At 55.4% G+C, this 14,481-nt stretch overlaps 1 protein-coding gene across 1 annotated transcript in view; it reads right to left on the bottom strand.

Moving 5' to 3' along the window:
- LOC124484903 (coiled-coil domain-containing protein 148-like) overlaps positions 1 to 14,481 on the bottom strand; it is a 41,597-nt gene that overhangs the window by 9,138 nt on the left and 17,978 nt on the right. Inside the window, exons 9-10 of the mRNA XM_047046022.1 lie at positions 12,769 to 12,975; positions 247 to 387 (exon numbers count right to left, since the gene is read on the bottom strand). Of these exons, the coding sequence (XP_046901978.1) occupies positions 247 to 387; positions 12,769 to 12,975 (348 nt within the window). The remainder of the gene's footprint in view (positions 1 to 246; positions 388 to 12,768; positions 12,976 to 14,481) is intronic.

Raw genomic sequence — 14,481 nt, 5'->3', positions numbered from 1 at the left:
ATCAAGCAGGTGACATACCTTTTCCTGCAACACTGACCCTAACAAACCCTGTTTCATTCCTTTCAACACTTGAATCCAGCGGACAGAGAACACACACACAGATGAACAGAAACACTTTCTGATTCTTCCCCAGTGGACGCTGGGGAGGCTGAGAGGCTGGGGCGCTGGTGTGGGTGGTGACAGGTGACAGGTGCCAGGGGGCAGGAGAGGGTGTGCGTGGTGACAGGTGACAGGAGAGGGTGTCACCTTGTGTTTCTGCCGTGTCCTCAGGGCGGAGTCTCTCTCCTGGCTCCTCCTCAGTCGCTCCTCCTCTTCCTCCTGACGTCTGCTGGCTACGTCTGCCTCCAACCTGGCAACCTCTTCCTGCTGAGCATGCCACTGCTGCAGCTACACACACACACAAACAGATGAACACACACACACACTGTAGTAGTTGTTGAGGGGTGAGTGGCAGGCTGCATGTGTGTAGGGCTCCCTGTGATAGGCTGCAGGCTGTGTAGGGCTCCCTGTGATAGGCTGCAGGCTGTGTAGGGCTCCCTGCGATAGGCTGCATGTGTGTAGGGCTCCCTGTGATAGGCTGCATGTGTGTAGGGCTCCCTGTGATAGGCTGCAGGCTGTGTAGGGCTCCCTGTGATAGGCTGCAGGCTGTGTAGGGCTCCCTGTGATAGGCTGCAGGCTGTGTAGGGCTCCCTGTGATGGGCTGCATGTGTGTAGGGCTCCCTGTGATAGGCTGCAGGCTGTGTAGGGCTCCCTGTGATGGGCTGCAGGCTGTGTAGGGCTCCCTGTGATAGGCTGCAGGCTGTGTAGGGCTCCCTGTGATGGGCTGCAGGCTGTGTAGGGCTCCCTGTGATAGGCTGCATGTGTGTAGGGCTCCCTGTGATAGGCTGCATGTGTGTAGGGCTCCCTGTGACAGGCTGGTAATGAAGAGTAGCATTCCAACCAGGCGGGCAGGTCCCCAGAGCCGTCAGCAGGCAGCGTGGGGACAGCCAGAGGAGAACCCAGCATTAACACTCTCTATCACTCATCCTCCCCAGCAGCAGCCCTCGGCCCAGCCATCTGCCCTGGAGGAACCAACCCCTGGCAGCTCTGCTGTGTGGGGGAGCATTTACAGCCAGGGCCCTGACCCTCAGAGTAGGCCTCCTTTTTGTGGAACTTCAATGGGGAATAAAGAATAACAAGACAGATAACAACATTGAACACTACACAAACAGGGTTTTTTTTCTCAATTTAGGGGAATAATTCTTCTTAGTGACACAGGAGGTGCCGGAGCCAACGTCGGAGGTGCTGGAACATGTTCCGGCGTGTTCCGGGTGGCTCAAATGAAGCCCTGCCTGTGGGCCTACTTGTCCCAACTGACAAACCTGAAACTTTAAACTACTTTCTAGCGTTCAACATAACCTTTATGTCAGGCCATATATGGATCATTAGCAATTTTCACATTTGATGACACTGGTTTCCAAAGTTCAGTGTGATTGAAAGCAGGACAGCTAGCTCTAACCTGGTCAGGACAGCTAGCTCTAACCTGGTCAGGACAGCTAGCTCTAACCTGGTCAGGACAGCTAGCTCTAACCTGGTCAGGACAGCTAGCTCTAATCTGGTCAGGACAGCTAGCTCTAACCTGGTCAGGACAGCTAGCTCTAACCTGGTCAGGACAGCTAGCTCTAACCTGGTCAAGACAGCTAGCTCTAACCTGGTCAAGACAGCTAGCTCTAATCTGGTCAGGACAGCTAGCTCTAACCTAGTCAGGACAGCTAGCTCTAACCTAGTCAGGACAGCTAGCTCTAACCTGGTCAGGACAGCTAGCTCTAACCTAGTCATGACAACACGACCACGTAACCAAGGAGAAGTCCTGAGTCAGGAGACTAGCAGTCCTTTGCTTCTCAACGTAACAGCGATCCTGAAGACGATAAACACAGGTGAAGGATTTTGTTACTGTGTTCATGGGAGCATTCTAAGTCTGATGCTGGTATGGAGGAGTACCAACAAAAACAAGCGACAGGGAGGGCTGCTCTATAGATCAAACAACATTCCCAAACACACACTCTCAAATCAACTGTACACCTGTTTTGATCAATAGTCATTTAGATTATAGACCTACTATTTCTCAACCCTCACACCTCGCATAGATGTTGCGTAAACCACTGGAGGAGAAAAATCACAGTCAAGAAAATGTGGGATTCTCAAACTCAGGATAACTAGCACACATAAGTGCACCATCCATCATGTTCCACCCTGAGCCAGATAAGATGCGTTCCTGGAATGAACCTAGGGTGAGGAGCTGAAGCTAGCTTCCCATGTGTGCTTTTCTATGTGTGTGTGTGTGTGTTTAGGTGTGTATTTCTATGTGTGTGTGTGTGTGTGTGTTTAGGTGTGCATGGGCACTCAACTAGTGCTGTATTACCCTAACTAACCTCAACTAGTCCAGCATCACCCTAACTAACCTCAACTGGTCCTAACTAGTTTCAACTAGCACAATCTTTTAATTTCCCTAAAATCATCCTTATTTAATGGGGCTTTTGCATTTTAAAACAATAACATAAGAATTTCTGGAGGGATGTGATCAAAAAATCACACAACTTATGTGGGGGGGGTTATGTGCGAGGTAGAGGGATGAATGAACTCTAGTTTTGAAAGGCTGTCCTTCTTTAATAAGTGACAGACTAACCTGAACAGTGCTGCCCCCCCAGACTAACCTGAACACTGCTGCCCCCCCCAGACTAACCTGAACAGTGCTGCCCCCCCAGACTAACCTGAACACTGCTGCCCCCCCCAGACTAACCTGAACACTGCTGCCCCCCCCAGACTAACCTGAACAGTGCTGCCCCCCCAGACTAACCTGAACACTGCCCCCCCCCCAGACTAACCTGAACACTGCCCCCCCCAGACTAACCTGAACACTGCTGCCCCCCCCAGACTAACCTGAACACTGCTGCCCCCCCAGACTAACCTGAACACTGCCCCCCCCGAGACTAACCTGAACACTGCTGCCCCCCCCCAGACTAACCTGAACACTGCTGCCCCCCCAGACTAACCTGAACACTGCTGCCCCCCCCCAGACTAACCTGAACACTGCTGCCCCCCCAGACTAACCTGAACACTGCTGCCCCCCCAGACTAACCTGAACACTGCTGCCCCCCCCCAGACTAACCTGAACACTGCTGCCCCCCCAGACTAACCTGAACACTGCTGCCCCCCCAGACTAACCTGAACACTGCTGCCCCCCCCAGACTAACCTGAACACTGCCCCCCCCAGACTAACCTGAACACTGCCCCCCCCAGACTAACCTGAACACTGCCTCCCCCAGACTAACCTGAACACTGCCCCCCCCAGACTAACCTGAACACTGCTGCCCCCCCCAGACTAACCTGAACACTGCTGCCCCCCCAGACTAACCTGAACACTGCTGCCCCCCCCCCAGACTAACCTGAACACTGCTGCCCCCCCCAGACTAACCTGAACACTGCTGCCCCCCCAGACTAACCTGAACACTGCTGCCCCCCCAGACTAACCTGAACACTGCCCCCCCCCAGACTAACCTGAACACTGCTGCCCCCCCAGACTAACCTGAACACTGCTGCCCCCCCCCCAGACTAACCTGAACACTGCTGCCCCCCCCAGACTAACCTGAACACTGCTGCCCCCCCAGACTAACCTGAACACTGCTGCCCCCCCAGACTAACCTGAACACTGCTGCCCCCTCCCCAGACTAACCTGAACACTGCCCCCCCCAGACTAACCTGAACACTGCTGCCCCCCCCAGACTAACCTGAACACTGCTGCCCCCCCCAGACTAACCTGAACACTGCTGCCCCCCCCAGACTAACCTGAACACTGCCCCCCCCAGACTAACCTGAACACTGCTGCCCCCCCCCCAGACTAACCTGAACACTGCTGCCCCCCCAGACTAACCTGAACACTGCTGCCCCCCCAGACTAACCTGAACACTGCTGCCCCCCCCAGACTAACCTGAACACTGCTGCCCCCCCAGACTAACCTGAACACTGCTGCCCCCCCAGACTAACCTGAACACTGCCCCCCCCAGACTAACCTGAACACTGCTGCCCCCCCAGACTAACCTGAACACTGCTGCCCCCCCCCAGACTAACCTGAACACTGCCCCCCCCCAGACTAACCTGAACACTGCTGCCCCCCTCCCCAGACTAACCTGAACACTGCTGCCCCCCCCAGACTAACCTGAACACTGCTGCCCCCCCCAGACTAACCTGAACACTGCTGCCCCCCCCCAGACTAACCTGAACACTGCCCCCCCCAGACTAACCTGAACACTGCTGCCCCCCCCAGACTAACCTGAACACTGCTGCCCCCCCAGACTAACCTGAACACTGCTGCCCCCCCAGACTAACCTGAACACTGCTGCCCCCTCCCCAGACTAACCTGAACACTGCCCCCCCCAGACTAACCTGAACACTGCTGCCCCCCCCAGACTAACCTGAACACTGCTGCCCCCCCCAGACTAACCTGAACACTGCCCCCCCCAGACTAACCTGAACACTGCTGCCCCCCCCCCAGACTAACCTGAACACTGCTGCCCCCCCAGACTAACCTGAACACTGCTGCCCCCCCAGACTAACCTGAACACTGCTGCCCCCCCCCAGACTAACCTGAACACTGCTGCCCCCCCAGACTAACCTGAACACTGCTGCCCCCCCAGACTAACCTGAACACTGCCCCCTCCCCAGACTAACCTGAACACTGCTGCCCCCCCAGACTAACCTGAACACTGCTGCCCCCCCAGACTAACCTGAACACTGCTGCCCCCCCCCAGACTAACCTGAACACTGCCCCCCCCCAGACTAACCTGAACACTGCTGCCCCCCCAGACTAACCTGAACACTGCCCCCCCCGAGACTAACCTGAACACTGCTGCCCCTCCCCCAGACTAACCTGAACACTGCTGCCCCCCCAGACTAACCTGAACACTGCTGCCCCCCCAGACTAACCTGAACACTGCTGCCCCCCCCAGACTAACCTGAACACTGCCCCCCCCAGACTAACCTGAACACTGCCCCCCCCAGACTAACCTGAACACTGCTGCCCCCCCAGACTAACCTGAACACTGCTGCCCCCAGACTAACCTGAACACTGCTGCCCCCCCAGACTAACCTGAACACTGCTGCCCCCCCCCCAGACTAACCTGAACACTGCTGCCCCCCCCCAGACTAACCTGAACACTGCTGCCCCCCCAGACTAACCTGAACACTGCTGCCCCCCCAGACTAACCTGAACACTGCTGCCCCCTCCCCAGACTAACCTGAACACTGCTGCCCCCCCCAGACTAACCTGAACACTGCCCCCCCCAGACTAACCTGAACACTGCCTCCCCCAGACTAACCTGAACACTGCCCCCCCCAGACTAACCTGAACACTGCTGCCCCCCCCAGACTAACCTGAACACTGCTGCCCCCCCCAGACTAACCTGAACACTGCTGCCCCCCCCCCAGACTAACCTGAACACTGCTGCCCCCCCCAGACTAACCTGAACACTGCTGCCCCCCCAGACTAACCTGAACACTGCTGCCCCCCCAGACTAACCTGAACACTGCCCCCCCCCAGACTAACCTGAACACTGCTGCCCCCCCAGACTAACCTGAACACTGCTGCCCCCCCCCCAGACTAACCTGAACACTGCTGCCCCCCCCAGACTAACCTGAACACTGCTGCCCCCCCAGACTAACCTGAACACTGCTGCCCCCCCCCCAGACTAACCTGAACACTGCTGCCCCCCCCCAGACTAACCTGAACACTGCTGCCCCCCCAGACTAACCTGAACACTGCTGCCCCCCCAGACTAACCTGAACACTGCTGCCCCCTCCCCAGACTAACCTGAACACTGCTGCCCCCCCCCAGACTAACCTGAACACTGCCCCCCCCAGACTAACCTGAACACTGCCCCCTCCCCAGACTAACCTGAACCTGCCCCCCCCAGACTAACCTGAACACTGCTGCCCCCCCCAGACTAACCTGAACACTGCTGCCCCCCCCAGACTAACCTGAACACTGCTGCCCCCCCCCCAGACTAACCTGAACACTGCTGCCCCCCCCCCAGACTAACCTGAACACTGCTGCCTGCCCCCCCCAGACTAACCTGAACACTGCCCCCCCCCAGACTAACCTGAACACTGCTGCCCCCCCAGACTAACCTGAACACTGCCCCCCCCAGACTAACCTGAACACTGCTGCCCCCCCAGACTAACCTGAACACACCTGAACACTGCTGCCCCCCCCCAGACTAACCTGAACACTGCCCCCCCCCAGACTAACCTGAACACTGCTGCCCCCCCAGACTAACCTGAACACTGCCCCCCCCGAGACTAACCTGAACACTGCTGCCCCTCCCCCAGACTAACCTGAACACTGCTGCCCCCCCCAGACTAACCTGAACACTGCCCCCCCCCCAGACTAACCTGAACACTGCCCCCCCCAGACTAACCTGAACACTGCCCCCCCCAGACTAACCTGAACACTGCTGCCCCCCCCAGACTAACCTGAACACTGCTGCCCCCCCCCAGACTAACCTGAACACTGCTGCCCCCCCAGACTAACCTGAACACTGCTGCCCCCCCCCCAGACTAACCTGAACACTGCTGCCCCCCCCCAGACTAACCTGAACACTGCTGCCCCCCCAGACTAACCTGAACACTGCCCCCCCCAGACTAACCTGAACACTGCTGCCCCCCTCCCCAGACTAACCTGAACACTGCCCCCCCCAGACTAACCTGAACACTGCTGCCCCCCCCAGACTAACCTGAACACTGCCCCCCAGACTAACCTGAACACTGCCCCCCCCAGACTAACCTGAACACTGCTGCCCCCCCCCCAGACTAACCTGAACACTGCTGCCCCCCCCAGACTAACCTGAACACTGCTGCCCCCCCAGACTAACCTGAACACTGCTGCCCCCCCAGACTAACCTGAACACTGCTGCCCCCCCAGACTAACCTGAACACTGCTGCCCCCCCAGACTAACCTGAACACTGCTGCCCCCCCCCAGACTAACCTGAACACTGCTGCCCCCCCAGACTAACCTGAACACTGCTGCCCCCCCCAGACTAACCTGAACACTGCTGCCCCCCCCAGACTAACCTGAACACTGCTGCCCCCCCAGACTAACCTGAACACTGCTGCCCCCCCCCCAGACTAACCTGAACACTGCTGCCCCCCCCAGACTAACCTGAACACTGCCCCCCCCAGACTAACCTGAACACTGCTGCCCCCCCCCCCAGACTAACTGAACACTGCTGCTGCTGCTGCCCCCCCAGACTAACCTGAACACTGCTGCCCCCCCCCAGACTAACCTGAACACTGCTGCCCCCCCCTGAACACTGCCCCCCCCAACACTGCTGCTGCCCCCCCAGACTAACCTGAACACTGCTGCCCCCCCAGACTAACCTGAACACTGCTGAACACCCCCCCCCCAGACTAACCTGAACACTGCTGCCCCCCCAGACTAACCTGAACACTGCTGCCCCCCCAGACTAACCTGAACACCCCCCCCCCCCAGACTAACCTGAACACTGCTGCACTGCTGCCCCCCCCCCCCCCCAGACTAACCTGAACACCTGCTGCCCCCCCAGACTAACCTGAACACTGCCCCCCCCAGACTAACCTGAACACTGCTGCCCCCCCAGACTAACCTGAACACTGCTGCCCCCCCCCCAGACTAACCTGAACACTGCTGCCCCCCCCCCCAGACTAACCTGAACACTGCTGCCCCCCCCAGACTAACCTGAACACTGCTGCCCCCCCAGACTAACCTGAACACTGCTGCCCCCCCAGACTAACCTGAACACTGCCCCCTCCCCAGACTAACCTGAACACTGCTGCCCCCCCAGACTAACCTGAACACTGCTGCCCCCCCAGACTAACCTGAACACTGCTGCCCCCCCCCAGACTAACCTGAACACTGCCCCCCCCCCAGACTAACCTGAACACTGCTGCCCCCCCAGACTAACCTGAACACTGCCCCCCCCGAGACTAACCTGAACACTGCTGCCCCTCCCCCAGACTAACCTGAACACTGCTGCCCCCCCCAGACTAACCTGAACACTGCTGCCCCCCCAGACTAACCTGAACACTGCTGCCCCCCCCAGACTAACCTGAACACTGCCCCCCCCAGACTAACCTGAACACTGCCCCCCCCAGACTAACCTGAACACTGCTGCCCCCCCAGACTAACCTGAACACTGCTGCCCCCAGACTAACCTGAACACTGCTGCCCCCCCAGACTAACCTGAACACTGCTGCCCCCCCCCCAGACTAACCTGAACACTGCTGCCCCCCCCCAGACTAACCTGAACACTGCTGCCCCCCCAGACTAACCTGAACACTGCTGCCCCCCCCAGACTAACCTGAACACTGCTGCCCCCCCAGACTAACCTGAACACTGCTGCCCCCCCAGACTAACCTGAACACTGCTGCCCCCCCCCAGACTAACCTGAACACTGCTGCCCCCCCAGACTAACCTGAACACTGCTGCCCCCCCAGACTAACCTAAACACTGCTGCCCCCCCAGACTAACCTGAACACTGCTGCCCCCCCCAGACTAACCTGAACACTGCTGCCCCCCCAGACTAACCTGAACACTGCTGCCCCCCCCAGACTAACCTGAACACTGCTGCCCCCCCCCAGACTAACCTGAACACTGCTGCCCCCCCCAGACTAACCTGAACACTGCTGCCCCCCCAGACTAACCTGAACACTGCTGCCCCCCCCAGACTAACCTGAACACTGCTGCCCCCCCCAGACTAACCTGAACAATGCTGCACCCCCCCAGACTAACCTGAACACTGCTGCCCCCCCCAGACTAACCTGAACACTGCTGCCCCCCCAGACTAACCTGAACACTGCTGCCCCCCGCAGACTAACCTGAACACTGCCCCCCCCAGACTAACCTGAACACTGCTGCCCCCCCCCAGACTAACCTGAACACTGCTGCCCCCCCCAGACTAACCTGAACACTGCTGCCCTGGCAGTCTGGGCATTAGTTCATCTTCAACCTTGTTTGTGATCCTCTCCAGGGAGCAAAGACTATCACTAATGAGCTCTTCCACACGAAGAGGGAAGTCTATGAGGCATTTTTCTTCTGTCTTGCTAACTCTCTCTTTCAATCATCTCACTCTCTCTCTCCCTACCTCTTTCTCTTTCTACCTCTCTCTTTCAGTCTTCTCACTCTCTCTCTCTTTCAGTCATCTCACTCTCTCTCTCCCTACCTTTACCTCTTTCTCTCTCTTAACCCCGCCCCTCCCTCCCACTCTGTGTTTTAAAGATCTGATCAGGGCATCATCTGAATGCTACATTTCCTCGTGTGCATCAAACAATAGCTAATTAAACGTGTCTGTGAGGCACATCTGTACAGCAGAACCACAGTGTCCACACAGACAGTTCCAAGTCGCCATGGCAATGTCTTTACTTAGCCATGGAATGTGATAGAAAACTGTTCTGAAAACAATTAAGCTAAGCTAATTACACAATTAATGATGCGTAAGTCTAACGAGGGTCCACTACTTTATCATAGCTGCAGCTGCCATGACAACACTGCAGAGTTTTCATGGTAAGTCTGACAGATCAGATGAGTTAGACTATGGGTCGGTCCTTACCAACCCCATCTATTGCCAACTTCAGTCTTGTAGGAATAAGATTCATTGTCGCTGACGAGTTTGACTCCTAAATCAAGATTGAGCAACCATCCCCCACTATGCAGCCTGTAGCTTCATGACAGCAGCTTGACACTCATGAATGTCCTCCCTGCTCAGATGTACAGTAAGTGATTTCATTCAGCCCTCAGTCTTCCTGCTCTCTGCAGCACCTGTGTGCTCCGGGGAGGGGGGGAGGGCTGATGGGGAGGGGGGGAGGGGGCGAGTGGAGGGGAAGAGAGGTGGGGTGAGGGGAGAGGGGGGAGATGAGATAATACAAACACTGTGTGTGTGTGTGGGTGTGCGTGTGTGTGTGTGGGTGTGTGTGGGTGTGTGTGTGACTGTGTGTGTGTGTGGGGGTGTGCGTGTGTGTGTGTGTGTGCTCTGAATGCAGTTATTCTGCCTCCAACAGCATACAACACACACATATTAAATACACCCATGGGACATCTTAGTGCTAGCCTTAGTCCACAACCACAGTAGCTACCAAGCAAGACCAGCTCCAGCAGGGTTCAGTATTAATGTCCCTGCACTAGCCCAACGCCAGACCTGCCCCCCCCTTCCAGGACGACCCAGAGGAGACTATGGAGCTCTGAGGCAGATGGGGGGTCTCATCTTATGGTTCTATGGGCTCTGAGGCAGATGGGGGGTCTCATCTTATGGTTCTATGGGCTCTGAGGCAGATGGGGGGTCTCATCTTATGGTTCTATGGGCTCTGAGGCAGATGGGGGGTCTCATCTTATGGTTCTATGGGCTCTGAGGCAGATGGGGGGTCTCATCTTATGGTTCTATGGGCTCTGAGGCAGATGGGGGGTCTCATCTTATGGTTCTATGGGCTCTGAGGCAGATGGGGGGTCTCATCTTATGGTTCTATGGGCTCTGACAACAGCATAGTTGCAGTTTAGTCAAGCCTCGTCCATGAACAAGCCACTACCGCAGCACAGCTTACAAAGGTGGGATACAATACCAGTGGTAGAATGGTGATCGACGACTGGAGACAGAGCGCTAGCTCACAACATAACCAACATACCAAACTGCTAAGGTTCAAAAATCCTGTTTTACAAAAGCATAAGATGAAAGAAACATGACAGAGTACAACTGTGAGGTGCTGGATGAATCACTGTTGATTCAGCAGAGCCACTGGAGACAGAAGCATCAGCTTGAGCAGCAGAGCATCAGAGCAGGAGGGAGAATCCATCTTGTCCTGGACACGTCGCTGTGCTGAGATGAGAAAGACCCCGCATCTGGGGTCTCTCTCTCTCTCACATCCACACACATACACACACTCTCATGCACGTGCAAACACAGACACATGCACACACACCCTCACGCACGTGCAAACACGCACACACACCCTCACGCACGTGCAAACACAGACACATGCACGCCCTCATGCACCAGCCAGCCCGGTCGCCCGGTCACCACTGTCCCTACCAGCATGTGATGTTGACCCCCCCCCCCCCCCCTCACCACACCCACGCTGTTCCAGAACGCTGGAGATCTCAGGACGCTGCTTGTTTCCCCGCTCACCACCACAGGAAAGCTAATTAGGACTTTATTCTGCATGAGTTATGGAGGGTGGACTATTCCATGATGTTTGTTGTGTGAACCAAACAGACCCAGGGAGACCGCCACATGGTGTTTGTGGGAGAGCTGTCCTTAACTTGTTAACGTTCCCTGCTTGTCCCGTGTGGAATTGTAAACCGAGTGAAGCTAGCAGGCTAAACAGGCAGGGAGGGTTAGGATGAGTAAGCAGTTTCTACTGCAGACACTAACAGTACACTGGAGGGTCACAGAGTGGACAGACAGACTAACAGTACACTGGAGAGTCACAGAGTGGACAGACAGACTAACAGTACACTGGAGAGTCACAGAGTGGACAGACAGACTAACAGTACACTGGAGGGCCACAGAGTGGACAGACAGACTAACAGTACACTGGAGGGCCACACAGAGTGGACAGACAGTAGACCTCCCTAACTTTACTTAACAGTAATAATGTAGACCCTGACAGGGGGATTGAACCCTGAGCCTGTGTTCTGCAGTCGGTGTTCTGATGATGATGATGCAGGAGGTTGTGGTTTAATGGAATGTCCATCGGCAAAACAAAAACAGCAACCAAACTTAGGTAACCTGTTCTTAGTACAGAACAAAAAATTGAGAAAAAAAAAATCACGCTTGCATCCAGCTGAGCTCTCATAGATGATCCTGATGTCTAACATGCACTCTGAACATAAAACGTGACAATACCCGACAAACGATAAACAAAAACTCACACCTTAAATACGTAAACATAATTGGCTACAGCCGAGGACAAACAGGTCCACAGGTGTGCGTCGTTACGCATCCCTAATACACAGGAGAGAGGGAGTGTCGTGGACCGGATCTCCCAGTAGGCGTAACATACAGAAGAAATGTTTGTAACACAGTGTGTCTCTCTCACACACACACACACACATGCTGGTGTGTGCATGGAAAAAAATCCATATTCTGCTTTTTACTATCATGCTGTCCTTCTTCCAAGGGCTGGCCAAAGCAACGTTCAGCCATGCCAACACCAACTGCATGCCAACACCAACTGCATGCCAACACCAACTGCATGCCAACACCAACTGCATGCCAACACCAACTGCATGCCAAGTCCAAATGTGCCCGGGGGCGGGGCAGGGGAGAAATCTGTTCTGTGTTTATATTGGGGCAGAGGAAACCCCTGTGAGCAGAGAGAACAGGGACACAGACAGGTCTGAGAGAACAGGGACACAGACAGGTCTGAGAGAACAGGGACAGACAGGTCTGAGAGAACAGGGACAGACAGGTCTGAGAGAACAGGGACACAGACAGGTCTGAGTGAACAGGCAGACAGACAGGTCTGAGAGAACAGGGACAGACAGGTCTGAGAGAACAGGGACACAGACAGGAGAGCAGAAGGAGGACAAAGCCCAGGGGGTAATCGAACCCAGGACCTTTTCCCTGTGAGGAGGTAGAACAAGGCACTGTACCAATGTGCCACAATGCAATAGGAACCGCAAGACTAGCGTCTGTCTCACTTCAGAAGACTCACCTTATCATCCTACTCCTCTATCTCCCTCCTTCTCTCTCCTAGCTTCTTCTTACCTTGTCACGGAGTCTGGAGCAGATGTCCAGCTGGTTCTGGCGGTCTCTCTGCAGGTTCAGATGCTCCTGGCGTTCCTGCCGGGCCTCCTCCATGGTGACCAGGGCCTTGGCCAGCAGCTCTGCCCGGTCTCGGTGCCAGCCCTGGGCTACGGCTAACAGCTGGGCCTGGGTGAATCTCTGCCAATCCCAGCTCCGCTCATGTTCATTCTGTAATGACATGCCCCATAGACATGCACATACAAATTATGTGTTGGAGTACTAACTGAATACACACACAGACAGGTTGGAGTATAAATGCATAAACATCCTCTCTTGCTGTGGTGCTGAGCCAGTAAGATGTGGAACATGTACAACATCATAGTTTTTTTTGTACTACATTTTAATATGCAAGGAACAACATTTCTGAACTTTTCCAATCCTTTTGGATTTTGACAGTGATTCTCTCCCTAATACAGGTAATACTGTGCTGTGAGAATTTGAGCTGATCTGATCCACAGAGGAGCTTAGCATGGATATAAACACAACAACAAACAGCAGAAAACAAGTTAGGTAGTTAAGAAGCTCAAACACCGCTTACAGAGATCAGGGTGGGATCAACACTGAGTTTGAAATATGCTGGACCAGGTTTGTAAGTCACCCCCTGCATACTGACAAAGGGAGACTCTTCTCATGGATTCAATGACTACATTCCAAAACATTGGTGGCAACAAAGAACTGCAACATCTGGAGCTGTAAGAGAGTTTTAATCTGCAGTGTGAGGAGAACCTCCTGTCCCAGCTGACTGCTGTCCTGAGGAGAACCTCCTGTCCCATCTGACTGCTGTCCTGAGGAGAACCTCCTGTCCCAGCTGACTGCTGTCCTGAGGAGAACCTCTTGTCCCAGCTGCTGTCCTGAGGAGAACCTCCTGTCCCAGCTGACTGCTGTCCTGAGGAGAACCTCCTGTCCCAGCTGACTGCTGTCCTGAGGAGAACCTGGGGTGGTGTGTGAGGCCTGTCTGGAGACATTCATCACTGGGCCAGGTAGCCTGACAAGCCGGCTCCACTCGGCTGCCTCGCTGTGACGGTGGTGATGGGATCCAAGGGAGGCTTTAGAACGGCTAAGTGACGGTGGGATGACACAGGCGGCTGACTGGCGTCATTGAAAGTGAGCAGGTTGACAGATCTGCCAATTGACGACATGCGGTGTCAGGGGCAGTCCGGAACGTTCTGTTTACTAATGCTCTGCTCCAAAGAGCTGGCGCTTTCTTCTTCTTCTTTCAACTCTGATATCTCTGTCTACTTGTCTCTCTCTCCTTTTCTCCTCTATGTTACTCTCCCCTATCTCATTTTCCATCTATCTCAAGGCATGGAGAGTGAACTCAATGGAGAGTGAGATATATATCACTCCCCATATGTCACTCTCCACCTCTCTCACTCTCCTCGATCTTACTCTCCATCTATGTCACTCTCCATGCCCTGAGATAGATGGACAGACACTCTCTGGGTCCTGGACAGACACTCTCTGGGTGCTGGACAGACACACTCTCTGGGTGCTGGAGTGCTGCTGGTAGCGTGGGTGGTGCAAGAACAAGGAGTGTTGACTTGCCTCTGCCACCAGGGGGCGTGGTAGATACTTGAGAACAGCAACTTCCGTGACTGTGATTATGAGGTTAGTGTGAGCCCCGGTGGGGGGTGGGGCTGGGGGGGTACAGGCAGCAGTCTCACAGCAGCAGGA

This window comes from Hypomesus transpacificus, chromosome 23 (assembly GCF_021917145.1).
Source record: "Hypomesus transpacificus isolate Combined female chromosome 23, fHypTra1, whole genome shotgun sequence".
Taxonomy (NCBI): Eukaryota; Metazoa; Chordata; class Actinopteri; order Osmeriformes; family Osmeridae; genus Hypomesus; species Hypomesus transpacificus.
Note: the sequence above shows the minus strand (reverse complement) of the source record. Positions and strands in the feature narration are given on the sequence as shown.